Source organism: Glossina fuscipes, unplaced genomic scaffold, assembly GCF_014805625.2.
Source record: "Glossina fuscipes isolate IAEA_lab_2018 unplaced genomic scaffold, Yale_Gfus_2 61, whole genome shotgun sequence".
In the NCBI taxonomy this organism is placed as follows: Eukaryota; Metazoa; Arthropoda; class Insecta; order Diptera; family Glossinidae; genus Glossina; species Glossina fuscipes.
Genome location: NW_023998433.1, coordinates 4,486,564 through 4,504,511, shown reverse-complemented (window position 1 = coordinate 4,504,511; position 17,948 = coordinate 4,486,564). Strand labels below are relative to the sequence as shown.

Genomic DNA, 17,948 nt, shown 5'->3' with positions numbered 1-17,948 from the left:
GGGCACGGCTGATAATTTCCATTTTTGTAGAATAAAAGTGGAAATTTTTATCAATTGTCTATTGTGGTTTATGCGGCAATGACCAAAAAATGTTATTGGACTCGGATCTTAATTTAAATATTTAAAAGGATCGTTTCAACCTTTAGTGCAAGAGGGAGTGTAATCGGTTTGAAAACTCGATACGAAAATTTATGCAAAGGTTTTTCAATAGCAACATAAAAGATGACAATATGGATCGGCTACTTGACCGATAATGCGCAAAATACTTTACAATTTTTATAAATTTATTACTGTTTTTCTTATCCCTCGGCAGAGTGTCGGTGTATATAAATATCATCTTTGAGTGCTTATGATATCGTTATGATGGTATATTCAGGTTTCAAAAAAAAAGCGAGCATATTATATGTTATAAATAATTCGAAGAACAAAATAAGAGCGCATATTAAAAATATCTAAGCCCTTCAAGAAATTTAAATATTTTTTTACCGTTCCTGTCTAACGACTTTTATAACATAGCACGTTTTATGGGAAGTGAAAAAAGAAATGAGCGCATGTTGCGTGCTTTCAATAACGTTTGCCCTTAAGTCAATAAATGTACGATGCGCTAAATTTAACTAAAGTATCTCGAAAATTGCAGTCTGTGGATTGAACACAAAAAATATAAATACATATCAAGCATACAAACGTACAGACCAGTAAACAGGTCCATTATTGGCATAAAAAAAAGCGCGTTTATCTCGAATCCTTGTAGATGTTCAGATACCCTTTCAAATTCAATATACTCCTTTCCACAGGTGATGCAACGTATACACGTTATACATAACAGGTATAACTTTACGATGAAAATATGAAGTAAAAGAAATATTTCAATGATTACAATATGGATTTCAAATTACTTTAAGATACCCGCTATGGTTGCCTGTCGCTTTTTCGATTTTCAAATAATCTTAAGATAGATAATGTAAAGCTAAAACTTAATATATATGTGTATTTATAGCTTAGTTCTATAGATTACATTCTAAGAAGAATTCACTTGACTTGTAATTTTTAATTGGCATACACTTGTTGTCGTTTTCGGCTCTCGCTTGATTCTGACTCCTCTACTCGACCGGATCATTTGGAGCCACCTGTTTTACGACTCCCGTCAAGGTTGCCTTTTGGCATCCTTACCATATTCCAACTAGAAACGTCTGTTTCTGACTCGGGTTCCCTTATCTCCCGTCCTCCGTCTAGAACTGTACTGAATCCTATTTGTAACCTAACTTAGCCTTGCACTCCCCCCTCAGAGACGAAGAACCTGCGAGACCGAAACGGCGGGCGACTGTGGCTTCTCACAGTTTATATTACGCATTTTAAGTGAATGGTCACATATAAAGCACGAAAATTGGAATGGTTTGCTTAAAAAGCTGTCCACAGCCGCAAAAATACTTAAGTTTTCGACAAGCAGGCAGTGATGCAAAACTTGGTATACTTTTCAGAATTTTTAAAAATTTTATGCTATTTTTGCTATATTTTATTTTTAAAAATTTAACGCTATTTATTAATTTCAACTGCTAATTATGAAAGGTGCTCCGCAAAAGCTATTAGTAAAATCGAATTCTTCTGTTATATTTCTTTATAAAAAGATAATTTATTTCACTTTACTTCATGTCTTTGCGAAAGCTTGCTACTAGCAGTAATCGATATAAGATTTATTATTATTATTATTATTATAATTTTAGACTAATGAAATAAATTCTTAGACCAAAAAAAAATATATTGAGCACTAGCAACACAAGCTATCGGCTCTAATGTAAATAAATGTACATAAGCGTAGTAGTAGCAATAAAGAAATATATTTAATTGATATTCTGTTCTGAAACTGATTGTAGACTGTCCAAAGGGTTAATCGTTGCAAATGCAATACTTCTAGCCAAGGAAAAGTTAAGGCAATCGCAGAGAATGTGCTTTATAGTGAGAGTTTGTCCACAACTGCAGATTGGGGAGGAAGACTTCTTCAAGATCCATTGGTGATTGCAATTGTATGACCAAGGCGAATTCTCGAAAATGTTTGGATCTTCATTTTCTCAAGGTGGAGTTAATTGAGGGCTAATGGAAGAATAGTGTTGATGATGGTATTGTAAATTTTCTTCTGCAATTTTCTCTTTCACTTTTCTTCCAATGTATCTTTGAAGATCCAACTTTTCCATGACATCATCCATAATTAGAGGAGCAGAAGCAGCATCCTTTGCCGCTCGATCAGCTTGCTCATTTCCCAATAAACCGATGTGACTTGGCACCCATAACATTTTAATTTTTCCGTCGGGTGCTGTAATTATATTCCTTAATTTGTTGATGGTGCTCCATCTTGAAGTCAAAGGATTCCGAATAGCGTGTAATACAGACAAACTGTCGGTAACAATGACGGTTTTGAGTTTGCTTTTGTGGACAAGGTTCGCAGCGTGAAGGATAGCTCTGGCTTCGGTTGTGAACGTTGAAGTACTTTCGTGAAATATGTGATTGAGAAGATTGTAGCATCCACCACGGCACAAACAGCAGGTAGACCAGAAGATTTTGAGTCGTCTGTTTATAAAAGATTTCAACCAGTACTCTCCAATACTTGGGATTTTTCAGCTATTAGATTCCTGAAGACGTAGTTTGGAGTATCTTCTTTTTTGTGCACAGACAGCGAGATGTCAAAAGAGCAGTCTTTCAAAATCCATGGACGTTTAACATCAAAAGAGCGGAACATTTTTAAGGGAATATTCAATTCCTCTGCGACGTACAAACAATAGTCAATTACAAATGGTGACTTTGGAATTTTCTTCGCAATAATAATCTTTCTCACGTCATCACCGAGAATAGATTTGTTTGAATTAAGAAGCTTGGGGACTATTTTAGCTTTTAACTCATAAAGTCTATATTTTAAAGTTGGGAGATCAGTTTCAATTATAATATTATTTATGGGCGTCGTCCGAAAAGCATAACAACTAGCTCTGACTGCTTGGTGATAGACCGGTTTAAGGATGTTGATATTAGATTTGCAGCTATTGCCGTAAATTATCAAAGCATAGTTAATCTTGCTTAACACAAGCATTTTAGTAAGATAAGCAATAGTGTTGATATGCTTATGGCTTCTCCAAGCAACGTACCGTATGAAATTTACCCTTGTTAAAAGAGAGTTTTTTAAACGAAGGCAGTGTGTTTCCCAACGATAATTGTTGGAAAACGTGAGCCCGACAGCATGGAGCGTTTGCACGTGTAGTACTGGTAAGTCGTTAATATGCATCAGTAGATTTCCTGCATCGCACATTTGTTTTCGACACATGTGCATTTTTTTTGATTTTTGTATAGAAATTTTAGCCGCTGAAGAGTTTGCCCATGTGGAGATCTCTCGTCCAATAGATTCGAGGATGTTCATTGCTTTCGTGTTGTCTTTTTCTTTTGTAAAAATGTATAAATCGTTCGCGTAGAGACAATTTTCCACTCTTGGTACACGGCAAAGAATTTTTCTAATTTCCTTGAAGGCGATCTGGAAAAGCGTGACAGAGAGAGGAGATCCTAGCGGAATGCCATTCATTAGCGGAAAGGAGTCAGAGAGATGATTGTTGATTCTAACTTTGAACCGCCGATGCGACATGAATGATTTGATGTAGTTGAAGAATTTGGGTCCAACATTCCATGATTTCAAGAGTCTTAAAATAACATGAAGACCAACTCTGTCAAATGCTATTTCGAAATCAATTGAGAGAATTGTTACATGATTTCGTTCGGAATTTGCTTTGCTCGTAAAAAACACAATATGTAAAAGAGCGTCGACGCACCCTCTATCCCGCTTGAAACCAACTTGTTGAGTTGTTATCAGGTTCTTGGACTCAAGAAAGCAAGATAATCTAGATGCCATAATCTTTCCCAATAGAATACGGAGAATAAATTGTAGAGTTCTTGCTGAGAAACCGATTGCAAAGGTGGAATATAGAGCGAAAGCACTGTAAATTTTATGTTTAACATTATTTGTATCGCTACGGCTTGTATATTTGAGCTTAAATTTATGCGTTTGTGAGGTATACTTGATTTTATAAAAACGCCAACTCCTTGTTTGGAATATAAATTTTGATCAGCATTCGTGAAATATCCAGTATATGATTTGGGTGGAATAGGATTAAAAGAGATTTCACAATGGGTCTCTTGAAGCGATATAAAGTTTTGACTGAGATCAGTTACGAGTGTACGGAGTTCATCAAAATTATTAAGAAGTCCCTTAATGTTCCATTGTAGAATTTTAAAAACTTTATTTAATTGTATTGACATGGAAGCCTAGTGGAAGGGGGGTTAAGTTAACATGTCAGCGTCTCCGTCGAGAAGGTCGCTATAGGAATTTTGCGTGAATGATTTTTTTATTTTTTATTCTTACCAGCTGAATAATCTGTACTTAGGTGGTTTGGTACATTTGAAGCGCAACGAGCGGGCCCGCGTGACTAATTTGAAATTGAAGGTTTATTAATGGATAAAAGAATGGATTTTGGATGGATATTGGATTCATTACAGCTTGTAATTTGTTGACTAGAGTTGAGAGCTGGAGATTCTCGGAAACTTAGTTTGTTAGATTTTAGCATACATGTTGTTGTTTTAATTTTTTTAATATTTGGTGTTGGTTTGGTTTTTTCAATATTATCTTTAGCGGGTGATGGAACTGGTTTCGCAATATAATTTTTGGTTAATGGTGGAACAGGTTTTTCATTGGAAGGAGTTGGAGTTAAAGGCTTATTAGGCTCGATTTGCGAGACAACAGCAACGTAGGTATTACTTTTGCCAATTCCTTGGGCTACAGATGGATTTCTATCCCGGTATTTGCGTCGTGCTTCGTCCATGCTACAGTAATTTTCTGTTTTGATTTTTAATATTTCATGTATCTGTACAAAACGTAGGCATTGTTTGTCTAACGCTGAGTGTTGACCACAGTTAGCACCAGATGGAACACTGGTGCACTTTTTTACCGTATGACCCAGGCGTTGGCAATTTTTGTACCTCATGAGATTTGGAATGTATAGTTCTACTTTACATTTATACTACGCCACATCAACTGTTCGCGGTAGTCGATAGCGATCAAAGGTTATAATAATCCTTCCTGTAGGAGAGCGAGTTTTTCCGTCATCATTCAGTTTGGTGAATTTATATACTTCAGTCACTCCTTGATTGCCCATTTCGCGAACAATTTCATCTTCCGGCACATCAGTTTTAGCAACAAACACACAAAAAGTTCAATATATTTTAATAAATTTGAACACTTTTAAAAAAGTATAAAGCAATAAAGAAATAATATAAAAGAAGAAATTGCAAAATATTTTTTGCACAAAGAGAAAAGTATGACCACAGCGCTTGCACAGAGTTGCCATTTTGCTATAAGTTTTAATATTCAATATATTATAGAAAATTTGTTTTGAAATATTTATATAGAGATTTATGGCGAGTGGACATATAATATAAGCTGAAATTTGCGAAGTTACCTAGTTATAGTAAAAATTTAGCTCATACATCACTAGCTTAAATTTTTATGTAAATTGAATCAATATCGTAGAATACACATTTAAAGATGCTATCAATATTCATGTATGCAATGAGTGAACTGATTTAATTGACATGTTGATTGATTAATTTTTCAACAAAATTGTCGGCATTGTTAATGTAAATGTTAAATAATCGTTGTAGCTACTGCTGTCCAATCGACTAAAAACGCAGGAAGCCTTTTATACCTAATGATGGAGTGATTAAAGGGATTTATTGACCCAACGTCGTTACTATTTACACGTTCACACACATTGTTGCATACGTTGAATACGTTGTATGCATTTATATAGTAAGAGCGTGCATTTCAATGAATATTCTTAAAGCCACTTTAAGTTTGCAGCGCAACCCATTTACCCATTATTTTAAAAAGCCATTAAAAATAGAAACCTCACTCTCGAAGTGCCTTTCATACCGTTATTAAGAATGAAGAAGCTATCTTTTCGATGGACTTTTCAAATACAAAATCTTTCTCTGAAAAGACAATTTTTGAAAATTGGCGTAATCCTTAAATTATTCCTCAATACAATGGTTCTTTTGTTTTTTAGACATCGAAAGGCAAATACCATGTAATGCTATGTCCAGAGGAAGCTGCGGCTAATATAGGTCGACTACGCTTACTCATTCCTTACCATACTTACCATATTCCATAAAATTTTCTCTCAATAAAAATTAGCTTGTCAGAAAATGACAGCAAGTATTATTTTCTATATGTACACACTTCGTGATACAGGTATATTAAATTTGTGCAGATGTATATTATATCCAGAAGAACTTAAGATATACTCAACTTTTATTAAACCAATCGATATGTAAACGTATTTGTTCGTATGATGTGTGCCCATGATTATTTTGTTTATCCTACAGGTCGCAACTTTCGAGATATTTTATTTATTTTTATATTATCAACTTTTGACCCAGGACGAATGCTGTTGAAAATAGTCGGTAAACTTTTTCGACCACTAACCATATAACGTCTTATTTTGAAAAGGCGTTGTTAGCAAGCAAAATGCAATTTTCAAAATTTTTCGACAAAAGTCACTGAATATTTCGGCATTCTAACTTGATATAAAAAATTCGATTCGACTGGAGTAATTATTATGATAAAAATGTATAATTTTCAATATTTCATGATGAAAACTTGATCTTTATAGTAAATCAACCTTCTCGAATTTTCAGGAAATATAAACTTTATATGCCAAAAAGACTAATTGTTAAAGTTTTATAATGAAAATTCGTTTATGATAATAATTCGACATAAAAATTAGGCGGACCAAATTTAAACCATATGGGCCTATTTTTTGGACCCTAATCCATGTAATCCCTTGTTATGAATGCTGAACACTGCGGAAAAAGTTTATGATGAAAACTGGTCTATAGTAGTAAATAAATTAGCAGTAAGCAATTTGGATTTCATAGACCTATTTTTTACACCTTAACATTTATAAGGTTTTTTATGACGAAATGCAGTTTGCTAAATTTGTATCACATCATATGATGTTATGGGCATCCTTAACTACACGGGTTGCTATGTTATTACCAAAACGAGTGAATAATTGTACTAGAATTGGTATAAGGTAGTAAATCGTCGATCTTACCCGATTATAACGTTCTTACTTGTTCATAACTTAAGCCGTAATTCTAGTGTCCAGCAGCATACGACGTGATGTATTTGCCGTTGGCTATGATGTGGGAATATTTGTGTAAGTTGGGGTAGTTTTTAATAGTCAGTCTCACGTTCCTAACATAAAATTTGTAGATTTTGTTTTTGGTATTTTGCTGTCATGAAACTTGTGCTTTATCAAGGTTCGATCCGTTGAAAAGAACGGAGTTTACACCTGAAAACCTTTAAGCAATTGTTTTGTTACAATTTTTAACGACGATTTTTTCCATAAGCATAACCATCGCATCATCTTATTTCAACTTTGCATGAATTAGTTTTAAATTTACTGACTTTAACAACGGCGGTAGTTCACTGGCCCTGGTTTGAATGAATTTAAAATAATTCAAATTCGATTTTTATGTTCAATGTCATCGTATATCGAAAAATCTTCAGATAAATATAAAAAAACTGCGACTACTTCTCTAAACGGACAATATTGCTTGCAAAGCGTCTATAATCTACTTAGGCGGCTTTATCTCATCTTCGAATAAATTCAAATTTATTAAGTAAATAACAATTTCTTGGAGATGGATATCTATTTCGGATTTCAGGGCATCTTCGATAAAACGTTTTCTTCAATAACCCCATCCACTCATTGGCCACACGATAGTTATTGAAATCTTATATCAAATATTTGTAATTTCTCGACATTAGATGTGCTGATGTTAAATATTTTCATTATTTCAATGACTTACCCGTTAATCTATTTACAGTACGGCATGTATAGCTTTTGTACGCATCATTGGTGCCAGCGTTATTTATGTACAATTCACCATTAGCCAGAACAGTGTATTTGCCACCAATATCTGTGTTGGGATATAAATGCATACCGGTGTCTTGAACCCAAGCGGTGACCATAACAAATTCTGACATATAACTTGGCACCTGGCATAAAGATATAGCAACAAAAACACAAAGTATGAGAGGTGCTCAAAAAAATATAAGTGAGAGCAAATAAGAAAATTAGTTTCGCCTCAAAGCGAATCCAGAATACCTACCATCTGGACTATAAACATATTATGGGTATTATAATTTGCGTACGTGCTTTAGGTATGTGCTCTTAGGCTGCATGACCAATTTGAGCAACATTCAGTGAAGGCTAACTGGGAATATTTTCATTTCAGTCCTTTTTGTACCTTTAAGTTGTTTTAAGATTAACATTAAAGTCACTTATTTGACATTAAGCCTAAGCGCGATTGCGTAAAGTTAGATTAATTTTCAATTCAGAGTTGTTTGCAGTGCCTATAACTGACTGCATTCAATTCCCGTTGTGTTTGTTAGTTTTCCAATTAATCACGGGGAATCAATCGAGTTTCGTAAAACGGATGGACACAATAAAATTGACTCACGCTGCCGTGAATAACTGTTTTTATGGGTCTACGGTAAGTATTTTTGGATTTTAAAAGGGAAATGACAGAACTAATATACCATCAGCTCCGAGGAGTGAAGAATGTTAAATGGAGAGAAAGAGAGAGATAGAAGATATCAGAGTAACAAATCCAAGTTGATAAAGACAGCAAACAGAAAAATTCAATTATGTGAAATCAAATTCAAAAATAAAAAATAGTATGAGGAGTAAGGAGTTTATAGGTCGGAACAGGAGAATGTAGACAGAAAAAAGATATATAATTCAATTTCAACAAACTTAAATGAAAATTTCTCTGTCTCTAGAATCTGTCTGTATGCTATAGAGAAATATAGTAACCGTAGTGACAATAAAATTGAAAAAAGCAAAAGAAATACAGTTTTCTGTTTCTTTTTTTTTTAAATAAAGTTTAAAATGTAATTAGAATGTGGACACAAGTGCAGATGACAACTGAAAAACTGAAAACTAAAAATTATCATTAAAAAAAATACGTATATGTATATACATAGTAAAGGTTTTATCTTACGTGAAATAAGAAGAAAAGAATGACGATGGTGGTGATGGTCTCTCTTTCTCTCTCGGATGGTGTTGATGTGTAAACTTACTTGACATTTCAGTACCGCTGTATTGCCCGTCATCACGTATTCATCGTGCACTTGGACCGTATACTTCTGGTTGACAACTGACAAGAATGACAATAAAAAAAGGCGGGAAATAAAAAAAAGTAAGAAGAAGAATCACATATAAATTGGACCGCAAATTGCCTTAATATCGACCGGTTGTCTTACGATTTCGTAACGCTTCCAACAGACAGTCAGTCTGTTTGCGACACGGTCTTTAACAGAAATTCAATACATTTTGTCTTCGGCAATCTAAGGCAATATGTGGATGTATTTATCTTTTTTGTAAGTGTTCGTGAGCATTTGTGTTAGTAAATATAAATATTAAATAAAGTTTTTAACGATGTTCCTTTTCTCTTTCTCTCTCCTTCTCTCTCTCTCTTTTCATTTCTATATTCTGTCTTCTACTTTTTTATTTTATTACTACTTTCTTTTTTTTTTTTGGTTTTTGCTAGTTTTGCAGTTACTTCAATTTTCCAAATTGAATGTGTCATCGTGAACATCATGTGTCGATTGGAATTTCTCTTAACTGTATGTACGCGCAGTTCAACGCAATTACTTATCCAAGTGAGAGAGCTATGTATTTGGGTGAATGTTTTATAATACGAATTGTAAATTTTTTTATTAATTAGAAGACAAACTATTTTCCCATCCACTATTTTCACAGAAATACTAGGTAAGCTTTGTTCACTTCTCAAATAGCGTTCCGGCTTTTCCATGTAAAAACCAAGTAACTTTTAAGTATAATATCTTACTTATAAAAGAATGATTAGCATTTGAAATGAAAAAATCCCTTTTTATTTTCTTTGATTTATCTTAGCTTTTATTTCTAGATAAAAAACAGGCACATAATAAGAAACGTGTAGCACTCTTTTGGGTTTTCATATGTTCATTGTATTTGTTTGAAAAGTAATTCAAGATTTTCCAGTAAAATAAAGTTTGACCAAAATATTTTTCGAATCCACAAACCCTTAGTAGTTAGTTGATTAATTAGTACATTCATCAAAAATTCTGAAGTAACAAGAAATAACGTTGCGACGGATAATTTTAAGCGACGTTGTTATGTTTTACAGCTGTTGACAATTTTTTTTTAAAATAATTTATTTATTTGACATGAGGGGATATTTATAAAAAGTGAGGAGTCGTTTTCTATATGGGAATGTAACAATAACTAGGAACACGAATATGCAAGTAATTATATCGCAATTTTTGCCCAGATCCGCTAAATAGAAAACAGAAATCTTTTAGTGATAATATAAAACCTAATACTACACTGTACTGTACTAATACTGAATTTTATTACTGTGCTTATATTAAGACGTTTGTCGTCTGCCACAATCTGTCATAATTAGTTAGTTTTGAAATATTGTTAAAATTAAATTTTTTATTTTATACTCTCTCTTTTTACTCTCTCTTAATAGTAATTACAAATATATATTTTATGTTTTTTCGCAGAAATAAGATTGCAAGATTCATGTATATCTGTGCGCGTATATGAATTCTTTAAAAATTTTTATAACAATAAAACAAAAAAAGTTACGAGTTATTTTCGAAGGCGAAAATAAACTTAATTCAACGACTTTATCACATTTGTGTAACTTCTTTCTTTACTTGACGTCACTTGTAGTGCAGTGTACATGAAGTTTGTGCGCATGTATGAAATACGCAGAAGGATTTAAAGTAGATCCACTTTTTTTTATATTATGTCAATCGATTTAGACTTATGTTTTGAATTGATTTTACCTTGCCTGTCTGTCTGTCCATGTGTACTTATATGGAATTTACACACAAGCTGCAATTTTTTAACACTTTTTGACAAAATTCGACGCAGTGACGTGTGTTGTCCCAAGAACGAGGCTTACTGAAAATGAATTGCGTCGGACCCTTTTTGAGATGGTTTCATATATAATGCGTTATTTTAAAAAAACTCTTATATTAAAAAAATTCGCAATATTTCAGATTTTTCATAAAAACTGCTTAGTAGTAAAATTTTTGTGTACTAAATATATACAAACGATTTAATTCCGAAGACCCAATTTTTTTAATTCCGTCCGATATAACCGTTTCTACGATAAATAAGCATTCACACGGCGGAAGGGTCCAATTTTTGATATTTTATGGTAAAAATTTGTCCATTAGTAACTGTACTAAATTAGAACCATTTAGATTTATTTTTTATCCTACCCTAAATTAGACAAGCGTTTATTCAAAGAAAACGTCTAATGTTAGTGCTTCATAATAAAATTAGATAATCATGTTGTAAAAGAAAGTTCACTTTACTAAACTTGGATTACGCTTCCCATTTAAGGAATCTCACGAAAAGCATGCCTTTATATGGAAATAAAGTAGCATTAAACGGTTTTTAAAGGGAGGCGTAGCTAGTACTAATTCCTATTGCGTAATATCTTATTCAATTTTTATATCATGACGTAAGCGATCTCGTCGGATTCTACGTGCACGTTACGTTCGAAAAAAAACTCATATTTGTTGGACCCTTCCTCCTTACACAATAACAAGGTTACTTAGAGTTGACGATTGATGAAAACCTGACAGATACGATACAATAATCTGAAATGGAAAAAATCATGCCAGATGAATATTATTATATATAATAATAATATATTATATATAATAATAATAATCATATATATTATATATAATAATAATTATGTATAATTATATATATAATAATAATTATATATAATATGGACAGCAAAACCGGATATTACTGAGGCCAAGCTCATACTCTCGTATTTATTCCTATTATGTGCTAGAAAATCTGGAAGTATTAGACTGGGATGTATTGCTCCATCGCTACATTCGTCGATATAAGTGTGGTCTTGGGAGCAACAGAAGCCAAAAGCAAATTTCAATCTATTATAGAAATTGCGATTAATAAGATAATGTCTTCGATCTTCTTCAAATATTGGTTTGAAATGTAAACATTGCAAAACGTTCAAAAGGTCAGAGCTGAATTTATCCTAATGGGACCATTGATGTCGCCGTAATTAATAAAAAATCTGTACAAATGTTCAGTATTCGCCCCAACCTCTATGTAACTGTTTTACTCTTATGTACTTTTTTTTTTCATATGTTAACTAATTTTGATCAAACAAAATTTTTTTGTTCATGTCTCTATTTTTGGTTTTCTTATTTATTTAATTTTTCTTGTATTTTAGAGAAATTTTATCATATTCTAAGTCCGTGAAAAAAGATACAATTGTCCTCTAATTAAAATAAATTGCTAGTTAAAAGGCTTTGAAAGACTTATTAGTGACAGTACTCATGGTAGACGAAGAATAAACAATAATAAAAAAAAGGAAGTAATGAAATGTACTTGAGTGAAATAATTATAAGTAATCAACAAATTGTGCATTGGGTTTTCTGAATCACATCTTTTTCTTTTTTGCAAGTGTTACAAATTTTCCCGTAAAACTATTTCATTTCTAAGTCGTAGTTATGTTTTTAATTAAACAGAATTTAATTAGAATTTTACACTGTAAAGGGATAAGCTTGAAAGGTTGTAATAGAAAGGAGAAGCATTTTGGCGTTATAAAAAGAGCTGACAAGAAATTCAGTTAAGGAGCCTAAAGTAAATTAACATATAAATAGAGAAGAAGAAGAACATATAATAGGAAGAGTATTGGATTGCCACGACCCTTAGCATATGTATTAAAATCACACTCACGTGTTATGAATTTTGTGTCAATTAAACGATCAGTACTCTTTTTACAGCAGATCTTTAAATGGCACGCAGCGGGATGTTATACAAATTTGAAGTCATCAGCAGTAATGTTTGGCCATATTTACGACTTACGACAACAGGAGTCCTACGAGAACATAATAACAACAGAATGGCTTCAGAATCATTTTCTGCATCGTTTAAAGTATAGTCTCTCCTTTTGTCTGTTTAATATAATAATAGTGCCATATTCTAAATTGGTGGGAAAAAATTTGTTCGCTTGCGGCAATTTTTTGAACCCCCTTTCATATAACCGTTCTTATAAAAAGTGAATCTTTTTAAAATAGAAAGGTGTAGTTTTCAATAATTCATGGTGGAAATTGGTTTATACTAAATTGACAAAGAAGTCAACCTTACTCAATTTGGACCACATAGGTTTATTTTTTGGATACTACCGAATATAAGTGTTCTCAGAAAATATATAATGAAAATTTGTTCATGGTAGTAATTTAACTAATGGTCATTTCTTTGGACTCCACTCCATGTAAAATTTCTTATGAATAGTAAACCCTACAGAAAAAGATTTAATTCTTAATATTTTATGTTGAAAATTGATCCATAAGAGCAAGGTAACAAAAAAAATTAACTGCAGGGAACTTAGACCAGACAAAGTCATTTTTTAGACCCCAACACATATAGAAGTTATTGTGAAGAAAAGCAAAGTCTAATTTCTAGTTTTTTATGGCGTAAATTGAAAAATACTAAGTTTTTTGAGAAGTAAATAAAGTTTATTAAATTTGAATTACACCATATGATATTTGAGCATCCTCCGACATGCGGGTTTTCATGAAAACCATGCCTTTGCATAAGATAATGTGTAATCTTTGGTGTATTATTAACAAAACGAGTGAGTAAGTGGACTAGGCGAAACGGTGTAGAACTTGTCCGACTATAATCTTCTTATCTGTTTTATTGTACAAAATGTACTATGCAATGCATTTTATCGATTACTTTGCCTGAGATCTACGCTATAATTTTTATTTATTAAAAGAATCAACGCATTTTGGAAACAAAATAAGTTGATTGCAAAGTGAAACATTGATTTTATACAGAATCATTGTTTATATTGGTTGCTAACGCATAGAATATTTGATATTTTCCAAAAGTATAATTATTCTTCAGATATTAAGGCAAGACGCTGGTTGATTGTTGAATAAATAAACGGTTTATTGTATCGTATATGATGGCTACCTTATCGTTCGATATGTAACATAACAGATGCCAATTCTCATAACGTAATCGTATCACTTCTTGTACAAGGGTATATTTAGTCTGTGTGAATGTAGAAAACAATAAGAACGATCCAATTTTTGTTATACCGATCGATTGAGAACCACTTCTTTAAATTTTTCCATCCACGTATTCTGGTGCTCAACATATAGGTCGCAGTTTTTGAAATACTTCGACGAAACTTGATACTCTGACATGTTTTAGCCCAAAGACGACCCCGGGTCGAAAGTGATTGCGGTCGGACAATTTTTTCGACTCTTTCCCATACAGCGCCTTAATTTAGAAAGTAGTTATATGAAAAAATATGGCAACATTCAGAATTTCGTTACAAAAAGTCCTGAGTAATAGTATTTCAGCATTTTATTATGTTTTCAAGCGTCCTGCCAAAATACCTTTTCTAAGGCATAGTTTTCAATATTTCTTCATAAAAATTCCTTCATACTAATAACTTGATACAAAGCTGAACTGTATGACATTTGGAGAAAGTAGGTTTATTTTTGGACGTAATCGCATAGAAAGATTTTCATGAAAAATCAATTCTTATATGATAAAAAGGGCTACTTTTTATATATTATGTAATGAAAATTAGTTGAGGGGAGCAGTATAGTATAACGGCTAACAGTGGGGAATTTGGATTACAAGCATCTATGTTTGCGATTGCACCATATATAACGCCTCTCATAAAAAGCAAACCCTTCTTCGGCGCCAAAGTTTAATTCGTAGTTTTTTATAAAGGGAATATAATGAAATCTTTGACAAGTAAATTAAGCTTGGTAAATTTGGATGACGTTAATTGAAGTTTTGAGCATTCTCAAATACGAGGTCTTTCATGAAAAGCATACCTTTACATAAAAATAATGTATGATGTTTGGTGGATTATCACGAAGGACGAGAGCATTATTTCGTATAATAACAGAATTCCGTCAATATTTATTTGTTTCCATTATTCTCCATTTATATAATAGTTCAAATTAAAGAAAGTAATTATGAAAAGAGAAAAAAGTACAAAATCCGTCTGTATAAAGTAAGAGTCGATTTTGCGTAATGCAATTGGTACGTTTTTTTATCCTTACTATTAAATCACTTACAACTCACTCACAAATATAGAGAGACAGATCAAAGCAAATTCAAAAGAAAGAAAATGAGGAAGAGAGTTTTTAGCTAGTGCACAACGGGTCTCGATTAAGCAAAGCCCAAGTAGCTGTGTGAAGTTTTTTTCATATTATTTTTTTTATATATTTACATGAATCGGTAACCAAATAAAGGAACCATGTATGTTCATGTGACAGTTAAAAAATAGTTATGATGAAGTTGAAGATACTAGAATTAAGTGTAAAAAAAAATAAACCAAGAAGTTTTCAAAATTGAGCTTAAAAACACAGTGTCGACCTTTCGATTGCTTTTACGTAATTTCCAACGAGAAAAATCGAAAGAAGGGGTACAGACTTTGATATAAGGTACTGATATAATTGAATTGTTCAAGGCAAAATGTTGTTAAAGGAGAACACTTTGCCACGTTTAATGGAGAAATCCCGAAATGTTATCCCGTTGGTAAGACTGTGGCGTCATTTCGAACAAACAAATTATGTCATTCAGGATGTATTTAATGATGCAGAAGAATTTAAATCACTACATAAAAGATATTGAGGCAACATTGATCTTATAAAAGCCGTAAGTCAGAAAAAAATCTAGAGTCTTTAATTTTTGACTTAATTTAATAATAAAAAAAAAATATAATGATTAAAATAATTAAACTGTAAGTGGTTTAGTGAACGGAACGTATGGTGTGTGCGTGTATAACAGTTGACATTCATTTACCGGACAAACAGTCACTCACACGCAGAGTAACGGACAAAAAGGATGCGACAGGCGAACAATATGACAATTAACCTAAATACGTATAGTCTGGGAGAATTAAATTCATCGTACGTGTGGGTCTGACGAGCCGTATTTTCCCAAATAGATGCTTTGGCGTGCAAGTATAAATGAGCTTGTGAATAGTTGGGAAAATTTTTTGGATAAATGCCGTTACTTTCTTGAAGATGAGTTAGAGTCCACATCTGTTAGTCAGAAACGTAGATATCACGTTTGAAAACTGGTGTAGCCATAACATAAACGTGTTTTAATAGCTAAAGGAAAACTATAGCTAAAAAAGTAATAAAAGCATTAAAGTCGTCCGCAGCCAATCATCAAATGCGCAACAACATTTTGTTTTGCACAGTTATTCATAACGCGTGACATTTTTCGTATAACGATCTTTCAAAATAAGGTAGACAAGCTTAGATCAATTCAGAAGACATTCTGAGTCGATAGAACTTGTGGCAATCTCAAGTCCTCCTGGGCCTTATATACAACCCAACAAACTTAATATATCCTGCAAATGTTACTAGTTGTTGTTTTGCGTAAAATGAGCTCAATAAGTTCCAGATCAAAACGAATTGAATTGAACTAACAGTTTGTATTTATAACAACCGCATCCCCATGAGTAGTCGAGTAAGTAAGAATCGCGACTACCAAGTAAGGGTTTGCAAGTTTAAATCTCAGTGCGGTAGAGTTTATTTTGCTCGTAGCTTTAGTGAGTGTGTAGTTGGTAAACGCATAAAACCTATCACGCATATCCAGTAGGCTGTGGCTACCATCTCTATATATCTTCCTTCAATTCCCATTCCCCACTTTTTTCAGGCCGTGACAACGTCACACGAATAGGTGACATCCTCTGACTAAGTGGTAATATTACAAAAAAAGGGAGAAAAACAAGCTTGCTTCCAAACATTATACACAGTTAACATATTTCTGTATGGTAAACACAAGAATATTTATTGAGAATTACCAATTCTTAGTTACTTCTAAGTCATTGATTATATTATAATCCAAAAAAATATATAAAATCAAAAATAGAAAAGCTTGTTAACAAAGATTTGATGTAAGTATACATATACGATGATGAACTGGCATGCATGTAAAATCATGGTGCCTCACGTTTTATGACGGCAGATTTGTTCAAATTTCACATTCGATGAATAATAAATCTAGCCGGCCTAAGGCATGTATAACCGATATTTGTAACTCTTTTAATATGTTCAAAATTGTATAAAATAAACGTGAGTGACATCTTTTCAGAGGAGCACTCACCGTTATACTTATACATAGCCATGTAAGTTTTTGCAAAAATCAAAGTAAAAAAGTTTTACACCTGAAATAGTGTTGCAAGGTTTTTAAAATTCATCAGTTACCATAAAAGTAGAGTGCAGAGAAACGTAGCACACGATGCTTACCAACACATTTGCGGTATATAAAAAATTAAGAGATGATTAGTTCATTCCGAAATATGGGTATGTGCATGTGCATTGCTTTATTCCTATAAAGCATAAAAGTTTTTAAATTAAATTTTATTTAAATTTGACATTTCTGCAGGCCACTCTTTGAATTTGTGCTTCATATATATGGGGATAGCAACGTTACATTTTACAACATTTCCTTAATTTTTTTCTCTTATTGTAGGCGAGTCAAAGATGTTTTTTCTACCCTACACCAATTGTGGTACAGAGTATATTAAGTTAGCGCGGTCGTATGTAACACGCAGAAGGGCTTAAGATGTTTCAATATTTTATTCCGATTTTATTATTCCGATCGATTTAGAATCATCTAAGCTTGCCTGGCCGTCTGATATCTGCCCATGTAAATTTGTGTTCAAGTTAAAAGTTGTAATTTTTGAGATATTTTGATGAAATTGGTACAGTGACGTGCTTTGACCCAAGGACGAAAATAGTGCGGATCGGTCCA

The 17,948-nt window shown here is 32.7% G+C and overlaps 1 protein-coding gene across 9 annotated transcripts in view; it reads right to left on the bottom strand.

Annotated features, from left to right (window-relative positions):
• The window catches only part of LOC119638018 (Down syndrome cell adhesion molecule-like protein Dscam2), a 128,407-nt gene that overhangs the window by 51,347 nt on the left and 59,112 nt on the right, over positions 1-17,948 (bottom strand). For 8 of the 9 annotated variants that reach the window (XM_038034559.1, XM_038034558.1, XM_038034560.1 and 5 more), the window contains 2 exons: positions 9,179-9,255; positions 7,903-8,092 (listed from right to left, as the gene is read on the bottom strand). In XM_038034559.1, the coding sequence (XP_037890487.1) occupies positions 7,903-8,092; positions 9,179-9,255 (267 nt within the window). Of the gene's footprint in view, positions 1-7,902; positions 8,093-9,178; positions 9,256-12,881; positions 12,989-17,948 lie in introns of those variants that run through there. The other variant, XM_038034565.1, reaches the window with a different exon arrangement.